The 17,778-nt window shown below is 36.8% G+C and overlaps 1 protein-coding gene across 1 annotated transcript in view; it reads left to right on the top strand.

Annotated features, from left to right (window-relative positions):
• HMCN1 (hemicentin 1) overlaps positions 1 to 13,339 on the top strand; it is a 489,046-nt gene extending 475,707 nt beyond the window's left edge. The window contains exons 104-107 of the mRNA XM_025877925.2: positions 268 to 618; positions 4,208 to 4,327; positions 10,053 to 10,179; positions 11,894 to 13,339. Coding sequence (XP_025733710.1) covers positions 268 to 618; positions 4,208 to 4,327; positions 10,053 to 10,179; positions 11,894 to 12,260 — 965 coding nt within the window. The 3' untranslated portion in view covers positions 12,261 to 13,339. The remainder of the gene's footprint in view (positions 1 to 267; positions 619 to 4,207; positions 4,328 to 10,052; positions 10,180 to 11,893) is intronic.
• The last annotated feature ends 4,439 nt before the right edge of the window (positions 13,340 to 17,778 follow it).

The raw sequence follows: 17,778 nt of genomic DNA, 5'->3' as shown, positions 1-17,778 counted from the left end.
CCCATATGACCCTTTATGTTTCTACTGTACACATGAAGCAATCTTTAGGAGAAGTCTTAGAACGCTTCAGTGTATTCATAAATGAATGATTAAAGCTTTCTCTAAAGTTCACAACAATTGAGAAATTACTGTATCCGTAGCTTTGGAGGGTAACATAATGTCTTCAGTTTGTTCCAGAGACTGATTCTTGATTCCTGTGTTTTGTGTGTGTGTATGTGTTTGTTTGTTTTTTTTTTCTCTTTTTTATGTATCATGGCACACGAGCAGACATTAATGAATGTGAACAGGTGCTTAAGCCTTGTGCATATCAGTGCTCCAACACCCCCGGCAGCTTCAAGTGTATCTGTCCACCAGGACAACATTTATTAGGGGACGGGAAATCTTGCGCTGGATTGGAGAGGCTGCCTCATTATGGCACTCAGTACAGTAGCTATAACCTTGCACGGTTCTCCCCTGTGAGAAACAACTATCAACCTCAACAGCATTACAGACAGTACTCACATCTCTACAGCTCCTACTCAGAGTATAGAAACAGCAGAACATCTCTCTCCAGGACTAGAAGGACTATTAGGAAAACTTGCCCTGAAGGCTCCGAGGCGAGCCGTGACACATGTGTAGGTAAATGTCGGCCATATTACATTTCCTTTTGGTGGGCTCATTTATGGGCCAGAGTCTAAACATATGCACAGCACCGGTGGTCATTTGGGTGCAGTGAACTACATCTGATCTCAACTCTGGGATGACTCAAAGTTCCAAGACATTTCCTCTGGCACCTAAAACTACTACAAAATTTATTCAAGTAAATGATGTATTTACATGTGTACATTCTGATAATTAATTGTTTTATATTGACAGTTTCTCTCTTTGACCACTCCTGAAAGTGTAATTAAATTTAATGCTATGTAGAAATAAATTTCAGTGGCATTCAGAATACATTTTTTTAAAGAGAATATGAGTATTGCCACAAATATAATACCATCAGATTATGGATGTACCTGGTCAATGCCAAAGCAGTGGGTTAAAAGTGAAACTTTCAACGACTCAGTCAACTGCTTGTTCTATATGACAACCAAAACGGTGTTGACTGTTGACCCACACTCCCCGTGGAATTTGTCAGTTTGACATTTTGTATATATGTAAATCACTGAAAAGATAATGTGAGCCAGGACAAAATTAGGTTGCTTTCATTGCTCTAAAATATGTGCTTTCAGTATCTTTATCTAAACTCATCTACAATTTAATTTGTTTACAAAAGTGAAGTGTAATTTCCAACTCAATAATTGAGACTTTGTTTTCAGTTAGGTTGCAAACATTACCATCTGTCATTCATTTAATTCAATTTTCTGTGAGTATCCACAGTTTGCATGCCATTGAGCTATGTGCCAAGAGAAATTAGCAAACACCAATTAGCCCCACTCTCAGTTAGATGACAGAAGAAAGCAAGGAAGCTAGAGAGGAAGGCTGGAAGAAAGAAATTTTGTTTAAATTTAAAGACCCCCCCATGCCAACTTCATTTTCTTGCACTTATTCTTAAGTATTCTACACTTCACTTATTCTTGCCTAAATATCCTTTCTGTTACACATTTCTTATAAACATTTTTAAAATATCTTTTTCTGACTTCAGTTTTCATCATTTTTTTCCTACCCTTCACCCCAAGCCCTGTTCCTGCATCATTATCTTCTCAGACATGCTTCCTTAATCACTCTTCTGTGGACCCAGCCTCCCATATCACCTCTATCAGCTGGACCCCCGACCCACTGGATACTTAAACTTTAAACTTTTCTCTTTAAGTCTATATTTTCCCAGAACTTTTCTGTCTAGATGTCTTGATGGACCTGAAGGTTAATATGATGCACATGAAACCTTCTCCCTGTTATCAGTGTCTTAAACTGTCGACAATGCTAGTTCTTTTTACTCTTTGAACTTCAAACATTAATGCATTCATTACCAGTTCTCTACCTTTAGTCCATATGGTCAAATGCTACTTAATTCCTAACCGTGTGGACTCCACAATCCTTGTGAGGATGTCAAACACCACTCTCAACCTGCTCCAAACCATTCTGAGCATTGGTAATTTTTCATGTCCACGATTTTGACCTGACTCTTTGTTAGTTAAAACTTTTCACCATTTTTTAATTGATAGAATTAAAATTTGACATGTTGTCTTTCAAAGTTTCTTCCAAATAGTCATTCCCACTAAGGGGTTTCATCTCCAGTTATCCTCCCACTCTCTGGCTTCATCGTAGACAAGCTCTTCTCTTCTGCATATACCCTCCTGCCCCAAACCCTTGTCTAGGCTGTGACACATGAATTAAACCATATTCCCCACACCGTACACCATCCAGCTAATTTCTTTTAAATCATCTGAATGTCCCAGTCATTTTAAGAAAGCATCCCTGATTAATAACCCCCTTCTCTATTTCTTCATCACTATCTAAACTCTGCAGTTTCACAGTAGAGTCTCATAAATGTTTTCTGTGTCTTTGTGTTTATATTACACTAACACTATGTTTATAAGAATTATCTTCCCAAACCATTGGCTGAGGCAGCTACTATTTCAGAGGACCAGTCTTGGAAAATCTGAAGTAAACTTCCATATCTAGTCAATTACTGTATGTTTGAGTTTTATTTGGGGGCAGTTAATAGACATTTAGAAATATTTCTTAAAATATGGTGACTATTTTATAGTGTACATACTAATAAAGAAATTTACACTAAGACTGCAGGCGGCTTTGGAATTATGTAACAAGCAACTTGAAATAAACACCAAATGCCTTTAATTAACCATCTGGGATAGACAACTCACAAAAGATACAGATTAACACTATGCAATCTTGTTAGACTCAGGCTAAAATTTAGCTTTTTAAGGAAATGATTCCAGTGTTTAACAGGAGAAATGAACATTGTGTTGCCTCTGAATGCAGAAATCACATTTGGGGCCACTTTGAAATTCATACTCTGGGAAGAGTCAACTGACTTCTTGGAGTTCCACATCATTGACATTTCTGTGATGATTTTGGGTGGAAGCAGATTGTAAAGGGAAAAAGTAAAAATAACACACAAGTTGTGGAATAAATGCTTTGGTTCACAGTGGGGCAAAAACAGTAACAAATATTTGATGAGGTTTCATCATGAACAGATTTTGAACCTTTGCAATTATGTTCTGAGCATATGCAAAACATGTACGTTGAACACATCCCTTTGCTCTGGAGTCACCCACCAATTTTCACCTTGTCTTCTCTCTACTTCCACCCTACAGCACTCCTGCTCCCACTTCACATCATGTTCTCTCTTCATTCTTCCACTGGTCGGTGGGACTCTGAACAAATTCTAACATTGGTCTGAGCAAAACACAACTGGGATAAGAAATCTGAGGCACCCCAAATCACCTCCCTTATCCTGAAAGCAAATAGCAATGAATTTTTAATCATCACCCATTCCCCTCTCCTTGTTATTGCTATTTTCCTGGCTTTGTTTAATAATAGCAGATAGATAGCTCTTTATTATAAGATGCTTCCCCATATATTATGATATATGAACCTTCGAACAAATCTGTGCAGTAGAGAGATCGTATCAGTGAGTCCTTTTGACAAAAGAAATGACTGAGATCTTGAGAAATAAAGCGGCCTGCCCAACTATAGATATGTTGTTGCCATTCGTACTTTACAGTTGTATGAAGTTTAATGAATATTCTTATCACAAAATTAAAAACACCTCCACTTGGTATCTCTTTATGGGAAAGTAATGCGTGAATGGTGGGAGCACGTGCAGGGAGAGAGAGAGGTGGCTAAAGTTTAAATAAAATAAAATTCCTTGTTCCAATTAACCTCAATAGAAACTATCTTTTCGATAAATTCTACTATTCTGTCAAGAGTTTAGTACTTTGGTGGTTTAGGATCTTGTACAAATCTGTTTCATCTGCCATCCCAGGCTTGCTTAACTAATATAGAAATTGGCCAGTTCCCTCAGCTCATATACAATTCTACACAGAAGAGATATTCCTATTTTATGAAATAATACAGTTGACACTGGATTCCATTAAAAACAGATTCTGATATAAAACAGCTCTGAGCATGTTTAAACACATGAGTGTAAAATCACCAAGAAGTTTTTCTATTGTCTATCAACAACTTGCGTGGAATTGGTTCTGTCGTAGTTTCTGCCTTTGCTTTGCACGGTTATACACTCTGCTTTCTTTCTGCACAGATATTGATGAATGTGAAAATAGAGACATTTGCCAGCACGAGTGTAAAAATACCTTTGGGAGCTATCACTGTATCTGTCCGCCTGGCTATCAACTCATGCTCAATGGAAAGACTTGTCAAGGTGAGAAAATGTTGGGATGTTTATTGCTACTTGACTTAAAACCAACATAGGAGAGTGTGAGAAATTAAATGTCTTCTTTTTTTTTTGAATAATTATTCTCCTGGTTGCTTTCTCTTCCTTCTCATTCCATTGGTCATATTTATCATTGCTTTTGTAAGTAGGAGAACTGGAGAGAAAGCAGTTAGGTAGAGGAAAATAGTTGAGAATCATTTTTGGTTTAGTCTTATAGAAGGAGCAAGAATTTCTAAACCAGTTCATGTTGTATATACATATTTTTTTACTATTTTTTTATTATGTTATGTTAATCACCATACATTACATCATTAGTTTTTAATATGTTATATATTTTTAAAACAAAGTGGAAATAGACCTCTTCAAATGTCTTTTCAAAAGTTCAACCAAGATGAAAGAAGAAATAGAAAGAGAGCTCAGTAAATTTACTCCAGTATTAAGCATTATTTTTTGTCTTGGCCAACCATGGGTAATTGATTAAATGATCTATTCTTTGAGTCTGCAAATGATGTGGAACAGTCATGAGCTAGCATTGCAGAATGCAAAAGGTTTAAACAAATGAATAATATAGTCTCTTCCCTTTGATATCTTAGTCCAGTGGAAACAGACATGTAAATAAAAGCGGTAATATACAGGGTTGTAGGTACTATAACAGAGTTTGGGACAATGTGTAGTGACGGTAGAAAGAAAAAAACTATCAATCTCAATATTACCCTCTTTACACAAAAATGTGAAAAGGACATTTTGCTTTGATAAGGTATATTATGTTGCAATGCATACTTAGATCAAAAAGAAATAAAAACTTATATAAATCTTAAAAATCTTCTAAGAAATCCCTTCAATTTTGTGGTCAAAATCAAAAGTATTATATAAGTATTAACAAGCCTCTGAATTTTATTAATTTCTGTCACTTACAACCTATATCCTTTTCTAAAGCATATCAAATGAAATCTCCAAAAGAGTGCATTATCAGTAGCAATCGAATTTAGATTAAATTTGCCCTCTCTGGAAGATTCACAGAAGACTTGCTAGGATGCAGGTCATGGAAAGGGTGCTCCAGGAAGCAAGACCTTGGAAGGGCAAGGGGGTCACCTGAGTTCCATGAGCTTCCACCAATCTCACACCCCTTTACCCATTCCCTCCCTGAGAGCCCCCCTGGACCATGTGGACTGGAGAAGTAAAGTAAACACCATAATAACCTTTGCTCCCAGCCATCTGTCACAAATGCTTGTTAAGAACTTACCCTATGCAGAACTTTCTACTGAGACTTGAAGTATGAGAATCACACATTGATATTAAAGTCATGTTTTCCCAAAGCAATTATTAACTCACTTTAATCAACAGTACGGCTATGTCAAGGGCAATAATTTGTACCCATCCTCCAGATTATAAAACTAATTCTCAGAGTGATGATGTGAGCATGAATGTTCTAGAATAATCAAGCACAAGGGTAGGACTTGATCACAGATTTCATAATGTCTAGAGTGGTCCTTTGTCTCTCCTGTCATGCTGTGAACACCAGGGTCATTGTACTGTGGCAGCAGGGTGAGGTGAGAGCATTTACACTGTCCATGCTTTATAACTTTCCCCAGATTGTCATGCCAAGAATCCTCTGAAGAGGTGGCAATACCCAACATTAACACTACACTTCCTGTGAGTGCACCAGGCACCAAGGAAGGAAGCATTTGGAACAACCAACTAAACTACAAAACCCCTTGGCCAGATTTTTAAATGCTATATTATGTCATATCCTCATTAAAGGATTTTTTTTTCTAAATTATGCCAGTTTGTTCCTTAATTGTCCTAGCTGCTCATTCGGTTCAAAACATTTTTCAGCTTTCAGTTGTGCTTCAGAGAGTGGAAAATAATGTGAACAAATCAGAAACAGGTGTCACTTGAAATGTTTGTGATTTAAATGGGTTACATATTTTTGTGGTTTTTAGAAAAAACTTGAGAGAAAACAATTACATCTTTTAAAGCAGTCTTTAATCTGAAGAATAACTTGGAGTCTTTTTATAGCTTTAGGAAGTGTTTTGGGCATTTATGAGAGGGAAAAAAAGTTGATTTTCATTTACATGTGCATTTTTGAAGCTTTGTACATTAGTGATTAAAATGTCAGTGACAAAAAGGAAATTAAAGTGAATTTGACATTGAACAAGGACAGAAACTCTAGTCAAAAGTGGAAGTCAGCAGACTACAAAATGAAAAACAAAAAACATGATTGATCATGATTTGCCCAAGAAGTGGAGAGGAGAAACAAAAGATCTTTCTGTTAATTTTAAGCCCCACTAATCAAATTCTGAACATTTAGAAACACTTTATTGGCCTTGCATTTGAAATGAGTGTTCTAATCTATCCAAGTTTTTAAAAAGTAATCCATAATGTTATCAAGAATCCAAATTATTCTTTCTATAAGACAAATATTTCAAGTCTGTTTATCCTGAATTATTGTTTAATGTATCCAGAAGCACTTGGTTAAATACATTCATATGTTCTAAAACTATTAATATAAAAGTTTTTTCAGCTCATCTTGGTAATCTTTTCTTATATAATATTTAGATTATAAAATGCCTATCCTTTAATTTCTACCATAGTAATTTTCTCATAATATTTAATAAAAACTAGACATCCTCACATTGTCAGCTAACAGAAGACAGCATGATTTCTACATCTTTTCTGGCTTCTCTTTTTAGGACCAGGCAGTAGACTAAATGAGTAGAGTGAATGCTTATAGGGTGCTTAAGCCTGAGGAGATAGCTGTAGACAGAAGACAAAGAATTCCACCTTCCAGAAGTTCAAATACTTAAGAAAGTTTTTCAATGGGAAGTGTTCATTGTTATGGAGCTAAAGGCAAACACTTTGAATATTAGATTTTGATATATTTTTGTAGATTCATATTCAACCATTGGAAATCTGTGATAAGATAGCTACTCTTACTATGCATACAGGCATGTGTCCAGATTCTGGTCTCCACGCCACCATTTCCATAGGCCCCTGCAGCTCACCGGCCTCCATGTGCCTGCAGGAATTCACCATAAAAATTAGAGCTAAAATGAAATTTGGTGGATAAGTGTGAAGGGAATATTTTTTATGAGAAAAAAGAAGATAAGGCTAATTGAATTTCTTTCACATTTTCCTAAAGGGCTTTTCACTTCATTCTGAGACAGTCTCATTTTGCCAAGGAGATAATGCCCTTCTGACAGATAAAATCATAATTAGAACTTGGTTCACAGAGACCATAGGCAAGATTTAACTGAAATATAAATTTCACACTGTGTTGTATTCCTGTAGGATAATTAGTCCTAATAAAAAATTAGTCATAGAAAGCACATTATGTTATTATCAGCACATCTAAGTAACTAAAAAGTCAAGTAAGTGACTTACTCCATATCACTCTAGCTCAATGTCTTTTTACTTTATGCAAACTGCTAGCAAGTTTAAAGTAAATCATCACACTGTCTGTCATTTCCTTAGGAAACAATATATTTGGAACCAAATCTAAAATTCTCATTTTTGAGACAGAAATGGTAAATAATTCAGAAATAAAATTTAACATTTATTGTCCATAATTAATATACTGTCTCTTGGAACTGCTTCTCTCCTTTCTATTTTTTTGATAGCAAGATTTCAAGTTATTAAGAATTCACAAAAGAACTTACAACTTTAACCCAACCCAACATACATACCATTATGCAGATACCAAGTCACCTACTACTATGAAATGATAACAATAGTTTCACATGCCCATTTGTCTTGGCACTGATTCCATGATGAAAGTGCATTTGACCTTTAGTTCCTACCTCTGCAGAGAACTGCTTTGGGCCCAATTAATTGTAATTGTTCCCTCCCGTACATCAGAATCTATGTTTATTAAAATACTAAAAGAGGAGTATTATAAGTGCCAGTATGCAGCCAATTCACTTAAGACTTTAAAATAAGTAGTCTTCAGTTTTTTGCTTGCCTACTCCAAAAAAATGTGAAACCTTATACTTCATTCATACGTTTGAAAACTGACTTCTAAAGTTTCTTATCATTTAAATTGTTGTATAGGATGTGAATTCTGGCTTTGATGTACATGTGCTTTAAATATATTTTCATCAATACTTTGGAGCTATAGATAACCCTGTTAATGGGGAATGATCACTATATAATTTAAAAGCCTGTAGTCTTTGTTAAACCAACCAGCTTGACTGTCAGAAAAAGTCTAAGGTCATTTTTCTGTTCAAGTAAAAGTGCTAGTAGGTGTTCCCATGACAACCAGCTCACTTCTGAAATCTAATTTAAAATAGAGAGCTAAGACCACTGGTTTGTAGCCATGATAAAATAAGGCCTGCCACCATCAATACAAATAACCAGTTTTCTCACCTTCCATATGTGCATTGAAGCATTTTACACCCGGGTATCATAAAGAGACTAGGGATTAGTGGAAAGCTTTCCACTAAAGCAGAAGGATATAAAATGGGAATGGGGACAGGAGAATTCCAGGCCACAGGAAGTTCTCAGGCAGAGTGCTTTTAGAAAGTAGAACTTAGGGAAATAAGTTTCTGGATGAAAATGATTTCCTGAAATATTTGCCTGCTCTCCTACTGCTGGAAAGCTTCCATGCACCACCAGGGGAATGCAGGTACCACCGTTAGAAATGATTGCTGTAAAATATGGTTCTTAACATTAGGATCTCAAAATCCCTTAAAAATTTTGTAGAACTCTATGGACCCTCTTCCCAGAAAATCCATCAGTCGCAATGTTGTGCTCTCTGTCTCTCCATTTGTCTTTGTCCCTGTCTCTCGCTCTCTCTCACACACACACACTCATACACCCACACACAAAAAGATTTTCATTCACAAATCCCCTGATGCTCGAATATGGACCCTAAGTTAAAAATCATGGCTCAAAAACATTCATTTTCAGAAAGCTCAGAAAAAGTTTCCTTTAGCTCCATCTTGATGTTTCTTTAATTATAGTGGTTTAAGTGTGTTTTTATTTAACAACTTTGTATAGAAAACAACAAAATAAACAGCATTTCATTTGCATTTTTCCCCACTACCCAAGGGGGAGCTATTACCTTAGAGAGCTTATCCCATGCCCATAACCCCTGAGGATGGATTCTCCACAGTTCACATTTGATTAAACTTGGATTATGGTTCTTGGGTCATTCATTTGATCCTGGGTTTCTTTTTTTTTTTTTTTCTAGATTCTCTCTGTCCACAAGAAATGACTGACTTGAGTTTATAACTTGACTCCTTTAATTTCCACTACCCTACCTCCCACTCAACAATTTGAACTTATAAAACAAAATATCAGGAAGGATCACTCACATTTTAGAGAGGTTCTTCACTTTACAGAAAGGTTCACAAGCGTCCTTTAAATTTTTAGCTTGTTTCTCATGAATTTAAAGTATTATTTGCTTTCCAAAACTCAAATGCACTCTATTTTCCAAAGACAAAAAACACCAGAGTTCTTAATAGCTTCCCTTCTACTTTTATAGCTTTTATTTTTCGATGTCCTTTCACAAATGTTAAAAATTATCCTCAAAGCAATATGGGAAATAGCACACCAGGTATCCGGATCCCATTTTGTGGTTGAAGAAGCTTAGGTATGGCTACCAGATTCACTCATGGAGATTTGCCATTACCGTCAAATATCCACACCGCCTGCTCTCATGGCCTGCTCTGACCCGAGTTGCTGACGCTTGTGTTCCTCGTACTGTTGCTAGATGTTGATGAGTGTCTGGAGCAGAGTGTGCGCTGTGGGCCAAATCGCATGTGCTTCAACATGAGAGGAAGCTACCAGTGCATCGATACCCCCTGTCCACCCAACTACCAACGGGATCCTGTTTCAGGGTATGTCTTGGCTTCTCTTCTCAGAAATACTTTTGAAAAGCGTTCTCTCCTCAACCAACATACACTGTCTGTAGTCACATGTAACTCACAGGAAGTCAGTAACCCCAGGGGTATATGGAGTCAATGAATGGGTATGAAATGAGCTCATCCTGAAGCAGCTACTGTAACCTAAACTATCACTATTGGCTGCCAGTGTTTTCCCGGAGCATCTCCCCAGTATGTAATCCGCCATGCCACATCTAGAATTCTGCCTCAGCAGCAAGCATTTTATGGGGTGATAGAACCTGACCTCCTTTGAAATTTCCTAGTTTCCATTTGTGTTGCCTCAGGGTTTTAAGGGCTCTCAGCACTTAGAGCATTCCAAGAAGTAACCTTGGCGGTAATCATGATGACTCACCATGACTCCATGAGAGAATGGGGATGAGCAAGGATGAGTCAACAGTCTGCCCGCTCATAGATGGTCTTGCTTACATTCCCTGCTGTCTGAAACACTATCTTTTCTGGGTTCTGAATAAACTACTCTTCTATTTTCTCCCTCCTCTTACAGAAATGTCATACTCTGTTCAGGTACCAAGTCAATGAGGTGCTTGAAAACAGAGATAATGATCATCATGAATAGGACCTGCTAATAAGAAGGTGGTTCTGAAACCAAGTGCTGGTTGGAGCTCACACTTTGCTTTTCCTCTCAGCAGTGACTACCAAGTTACTGTAACATGATCAAGTGTGGACTGCCCCAGATCCAGCAAAAACCTATTCATAATTGCTTTAGGGGGAATAGGAAGGGGAGGGAGAAAATTAAAAATATTGACTTAAGAAACATCCAAAAATACTATGACTGAAGAATCCATATCTGCAGAAAATGGTCCCTTGTGCATTTTTTTAAAATTTTACTCTCCATTACCAGTGATTTCTGGCAATTTAAAAGTCATGATGCCTCAAAAACAGCCAGTGTGGGCTCTGAAAAAAGAAAATATAGTATTTTTAATCTAAAATAATGTGGAAAACAAATACAAAAGGAACAGCTTCCCCCCCCCCCAGGAATCTTAGTTGACCTTTTATTATTTTTAGGAAAACAAACCAAATATCAATAAATTCTACTTCAGCTTTCAGTCTTAGGACAGATGTTACAATTTAAAAATAGCTTGTATTCCTCTCTTTTAAAACTACTTGTTTCCAGTATATGTACAGATCCTTCTATTTCCAAAACTAATTTTTCATTTTAGAGACACTCTTTTGGTACTCATACTTACTTAAGTGGTTCAAAAACTTCTGGGGTGCCTGGCTGGCTCAGTCGGTTAAGTGTCTGCCTTCGGCTCAGGTCATGATCCCGGGGTCCTGGGATCAAGTCCCACATTGGGCTCCCTGCTCAGCGGAAAGCCTGCTTCTCCCTCTCCCACTCCCCCTGCTTGTGTTCCCTCTTTCTCTGTCTCTCTGTCAAATAAATAAAATCTTTAAAAAAGAAAAAAAAAACTTCTGATTTTACTGAAACTGAGAGGTAGATATTTGACTCTAGACCAGCATTCTCTCATAGGCATCTGGCATCTGGTTTGAGTTAGTGGCATAGCACATGGGGTGGGCCTATTGCTCTCGCAGTCAGACTGTCTACAGCCTTTAATGCCTAAAAGTTGTCATGGATCATGGTCACCTGCCGCATGCCCTCTCCTGCTTCCAAGCCGGATAACAATATGCACTTTGTGCGTTTTTTTGTCCTTAGGTTCTGCCTCAAGAACTGTCCACCCAATGATTTGGAATGTGCCTTGAGCCCATATGCCTTGGAATACAAACTTGTCTCCCTCCCATTTGGAATAGCTGCCAATCAAGATTTAATCCGGCTGGTAGCATACACGCAGGATGGAGTGATGCATCCCAGGACAACTTTCCTCATGGTAGATGAGGAACAGACTGTTCCTTTTGCCTTAAGGGATGAAAACCTGAAAGGAGTGGTGTACACAACACGACCATTGCGAGAACCAGAGACCTACCGCATGAGGGTTCGAGCCTCTTCCTACAGTGCCAATGGGACCATTGAGTATCAGACCACATTCATAGTATATATAGCTGTGTCTGCCTATCCATACTAAGAAGCTCTCCAGAGCCTAATCCACATCCTTAAACTGCATTAATCATGGGAATCCAGTCCCCTTCCAGATTACCATCTCCTGCACAGTTGCAATCTTGGTAACTTGAAAATGGTGCTATGCTCTCTTTTGTGTGCCTTCTTTGGTACTGGTGAGGTATTTTCATGATCCCACCATGGTCATATCTTTTGGCAAGGTCTAGAAAGGTCCCTCGTTATTTTTCTTTATTTATTACACTGGAGCAGTTATTTTCCAAAGATTATTCTGAACATCTCACAGGAGGACCTAACAGTGATGTTTTAGAGTAGCATAGTAGCTAAGATCATTTTCCTTAAAAGAAAGAAAAAAGAAAACAAAAATAACTCATTCGAAGCCAAGTGAATTTTTGAGCATTTGGCCATTTTTAGAATAATAAAACTGGTTGCTATGTGTTTTGATCAAAGCTTATAAAGTAACTTATAAAGATACTTTTTTTTTAAGTATTGATACTTTATAATGGGACTTCTACACCTATTTTCACCTTAAGGGAAAAAAGAAACACCACTCATTTTAGAAATACAGTACGGCTTCTAGAATGTTTCTTTGATACCAAATAGTGTTCACATGGACTGAGCATCCAAAATAAGGATATTATTTTCAGTGATTTTGTGAAATGAGCTGAACCATGATAATAGAAAATAGAAATAGATAATAGAAAAAAATATTGCTTCATCCTCAGATAATTGTTCATGCATGGATCTTTGATGTAACCTTCCTTCCAGTTAGTTCCATAACTTGTACATTCCAGTATTTTATTTTCCAGTCAAGTGGAAACAACTTTTACAAATACCAATGGGACAGTTTTCTTTGTTTTTCTTAAAAATCTTATATGTTCAAATTAGCATAAATGTTGAACGTCAATACACTGTACATGGTGGTAACAGACTCTGGAAGCAATTGCCAAGATGTATTCTATTTTTATGAAATGTATATATATTACCTTGGTGTATTTTCTATATAGTATCTTGATGGACTCTTTTATAAAATTATTTTATAAAACAAAAAACAATGTTACAGTCAAACCAGCCTGAATAAAATTTTCACATCCCTTTTCTTAACCTTTTTGAAAGCTTAAAATTTGTTTCCTTATAGGTATCCTAGGTGTTAAGGTTTATAGTCACACAAACACACACCTATCTGTGTATATCATACATAGCCTGACTGAAACAGATTTTAAATGGATTCTCTGAACTGAATCTGAGTTAACTTTAATTGGTTCTGTGATACAGTCACATTTAATGGAATTAATAACCTGTCTCAAATGGTAAAGTGAACTCTGATTGTTCATGGGATACAGTGCCAAAATAGTGCTTAAATTCTCACCAGTAGGCATTTCTAATCAAGAAACGGTTGCTTGCTTGTAAGTACACTAAAGAACATGGAGAAAGAAAATAATGAGTTGAGGGCTTTAAATTCTCAACTGAAGTTCTGCAAAAAGGATATACAGTGAATGATGATCTGAAGGAAACCCTTATTTCCTAGAACTGCAGCGCCAAGTTTTCTGAAAACCAAACCAAAGGTCTGTCTAATTCCAACAGTGACTGAATTACAATACAAATTTAGTTCCTAATCTCACAGATTCTCTTGTGTTAAAGTTAGAGCACTGATTGATAAGGAAGTATGATGGGGTGCCTTGGTGGCTCAGTCAATTAATCGTCTGCCTTCGGCTCAGGTCATGATCCTGGAGTCCCAGAATCGAGTTCCGCATCGGGCTCCCTGCTCAGCAGGAGTCTGCTTCTCCCTCTACCCCTCCCCCATGTTTGTGATCTCTCTCTCTCTGCCAAATAAATAAATAAAATCTTAAAAAAAAAGAAAAAGAAAAGGAAGTATGACCCCACAACTTGGGATAGAGACATAGGAGCAGATTTTGATGAAGCTGGAAACCTTCAACTCCAAATGATATGTTTTCTCTGCCAACAGAAACAGCCCTTCCTCTCTGTCTGAGGAAGTTAGTCTTGTCTAAACAACCTATAACGGCCTCTTTTGAAGCCCTCGCAGGAGATTTTGAGACTTCTCAGGACCAACCCTTCTTACTTTTAATTGCTTCTATACCTATAACCAGATTTATGTCTTTAGAATTCAAATAACAAAACAAAAAAATGAAGATTGTAATTTGGGTTTTTTTTATAATTCATATTTTCTATATTTTTTAAAGTAACCATCTACAACAGATTTTTTTTAAATCTAGTCCTTTACCACAGTAGTTTGAGAAACACTGCAAGATACCAAGAACAAAAATTATAACCTACTGTTTACAGAGAAGAATGTTGAAGTTCAAAGAAATTAAATAACTTGCTGCAAAGTCAATCACTGGTGGGGAATGGAGAGCTGTGTTTGGATCCAGGTCCACTAACTACAAAGCCATACCACTTGTCAATATTTTCAATAAGGAAACTCCCCTCAGCTTCTTCAGAAACATCTGCTTACATCCAAGCATTATCATTGCAGCGTGAACATGAACCACAACTCCCTGGGTTGCTGCTTTGACAAAATATCTTCACATCTACCACTAAACTGGGATCTCATCTCTGGACATCAGTGTACCTGCAGTTATCATTCATCCTTGAAAATCATCAATGGGAATACAGCTATTAGCATTCCAGGGTTCTGACTTCACATTTAAGTAATACCAGTTGGCCTCCCCCCATGAACCAGAAAGATGAGATTTAATGCCACTTTAAGAATTTAGCACTCTACTTTTCCTGCCCTGGAGACTGAGGTTTTAAAATCATGATTAGGTCAACTAAAATCAAAAAGACTGAAAATTCAACTGGTTATTTATCTGAAAGTTCTCAAGAACCGAAATATTTTTGTTCTCACAATATACAAGGATGACTGACAGATTGGCTAAATTTATATAAAATAGGCCCAAGGTTTATAATTAAATTCAAAACTGTCCATAGAAATCATTCATATATTTATTTATTCATTCAAAAGGTATATGTTGCTGGGGCGCCTGGGTGGCTCGTCAGTTAAGCGTCTGCCTTTGGCCCAGGTCATGATCCCAGGGCCTGGGATCAAGTCCCGCATGGGGCTCCCTGCTCAGTGGGAGCCTGCGTCTCCCTCTGCCCCTCCCCTGCTCATGCTCTCTCTCTCAAATAAATAAATAAAGTCTTAAAAAAAAAACCCAAAAGGTATATGTCAAATGCTTGTTATGTACTGGGCTTGCTGATAAACATGAGGAATACAAAAAATTCGAAGATACATATAGCCCAGTGAGAATTCATATGTAAAAATGAACTATAATTCAGGGCACCTGGGTGGCTCAGTCGTTAAGCGTCTGCCTTCTGCTCAGGTCATGATCCCAGGGTCCTGGGATCAAGACCTGCATCGTGCTCCCTGCTCGGTGGGAAGCCTGCTTCTCCCTCTCCCACTCCCCCTGCTTGTGTTCCCTCTCTCACTGTGTCTCTCTCTGTCAAATAAATAAATAAAATCTTTAAAAAAAAAGAACTATAATTCAATATGATAAGTATAATAAAATTCTGTTCAAAGTGCAATTGGCCCTAGACAACCATTTATTTTCTGTCTCTATAGACTTACCTTTTCTAGATTGTTCATATAAATGGAATTATATAATATGTGGTCTTTTACATTTGGCTCTTTCCACTTAGCATAATCTTCTTGAAGTTCATACATATTACCAGTATTTCATTCCTCTCTATTGCTGAATAGTATTCCATTGTGTGAATGCACCACTTTTATTTATCTATTCCTCAGTTTCCAGTTCGAGACTATTATGAATCATAATGCTGTGAGAATTTACATGTACGCCTTTGTGTGGACATAGGTTTGCATTTCCCTTGCATAGATACCTTGGATTCCCAAGAACCTAGTAATTTTACACCTGGGGGTCTATCCAAGAGATATCCACATAAGACTTCGATGTAAATTTATGTTTAAATTTGAAAGAAATTGTCAGGCTATTTTTCAAAGTGATTGTACTATTTATATTCTCATTAGTAATATATGAGGATTCTAATTTCTCCATCTCCTCACCAACACACATTATTATCTATTCTAGTGAGCATTCTAATTTGCATTTCCCTACTGACTAATGATGTTGAGCGTTTTGTTTTTTCATGAGCTCATTGGCCATCTGGATATCATTTTTGGCAAGATATCTATTCAAATATGTTACCCATTTTGAATTGGGTTATTTGCCTTCTTATTGTTGTGTTGAATGAGTTTTTTATATGTTCTAGATACAAGTTCTTTGTCAGATAGCTTATTTCCAAATATTCTTCCCAGTCTGTGGCTTATCTTTTCATTTTCTTAATAGTTTCTTTTGAAATACAAAAATTTTGGTTTTTACTAAGTCCAGTTTATCGATTTTTTAATGGATTATGCATTTGATGTTGTAGCTAAGAAGTCTTTGTCTACTTTAAGGTCACAAAAATTTTCTCCTATATTCTTCTAAAAGCTTTAGAGTTTTAGCTCTTCTATTTAGATTTATGATACATTGATTTAATTTTTGTGTATGATAGGAGATAAAGGTCTAAATTCATTGTGTTGCCTATGGATATCAAGTTGTCCTAGCACCATTTTTGAAAAGGCTAACCTTCTCATTGAATTGTCTTGGCATCATTACCAAATATCAGTTGACTAAAAAGTGATTACTACAACTTTATAGTAAGTTTTGTAAACTAGAAATAGAAGTCCTCTATTTCTTTTTTCCTTTTCAAGATTATTTTGACTATGTTGGGTTTCTTACATTTCCACATAAATTCCAGGATCCGTTTGTCAATTTCTGCAAAAGAGCCTTGAGATTTCAATGGAGATTGTACTTGAATCTGTACATCAAGTGGGGGGGGGGGGTTAAAAACTATTCCTGAATCGTAGAAAAATCACTGCAAACATAGATTCTGGAGTCAGATGAACAGTTTCATTTCCTACATCATAATCTTGGACAAGTTAATCTTTATACCTCAGTTTCCCTATCTTTAAAATAGGGATATTAACTATACCTCCTTCTATTTCTTCAGAACCAAAAGATACATTTTTCTCTGGAACCCTTAGCACAGTGCTTCTTGTTAGCTGTTGTTACCATATTGTCATTTCTTATTTTGCCAGGAACTATGTAGGCACTAGAGATAAAGAGTTATAAGTTGAAGAAGTCTCTGAAAGAGTGGGATTACCCTGGGTTCTGTGTTTTTGTTGCTTTGGGTGGATGGGGGATAAGAAGATAGCATTGGTGTTGATGGGGAACAGGGAGGATGACTCTTACAAGGAAGATGTGTGAAAGGGAAAAAATATATTAGCTCCACCAGCAGCCTTTAAAAAAGAAAAATGGTTTTACAGTCCCATGGTTTTACATTCATTCAACCAACACAAACCCCTACTTACTATGCACCATGAAAAATTGGTAAAGAAAGCCTTATTCTTTTATCTTCCTCTCCTGTTGAGCTCTGTTTTTCTCTTCCAAGCTTATGTCCATTTTTAATTGATTTCACAGAGTAATGTGCCCATAGGTGTGTGTGTGTGT

This window comes from Callorhinus ursinus, unplaced genomic scaffold, assembly GCF_003265705.2.
Source record: "Callorhinus ursinus isolate GAN/ISIS: 27379988/994484 unplaced genomic scaffold, GSC_fseal_2.0 scaffold13, whole genome shotgun sequence".
Taxonomy (NCBI): Eukaryota; Metazoa; Chordata; class Mammalia; order Carnivora; family Otariidae; genus Callorhinus; species Callorhinus ursinus.
This window is presented reverse-complemented; position numbering and strand designations above follow the sequence as displayed.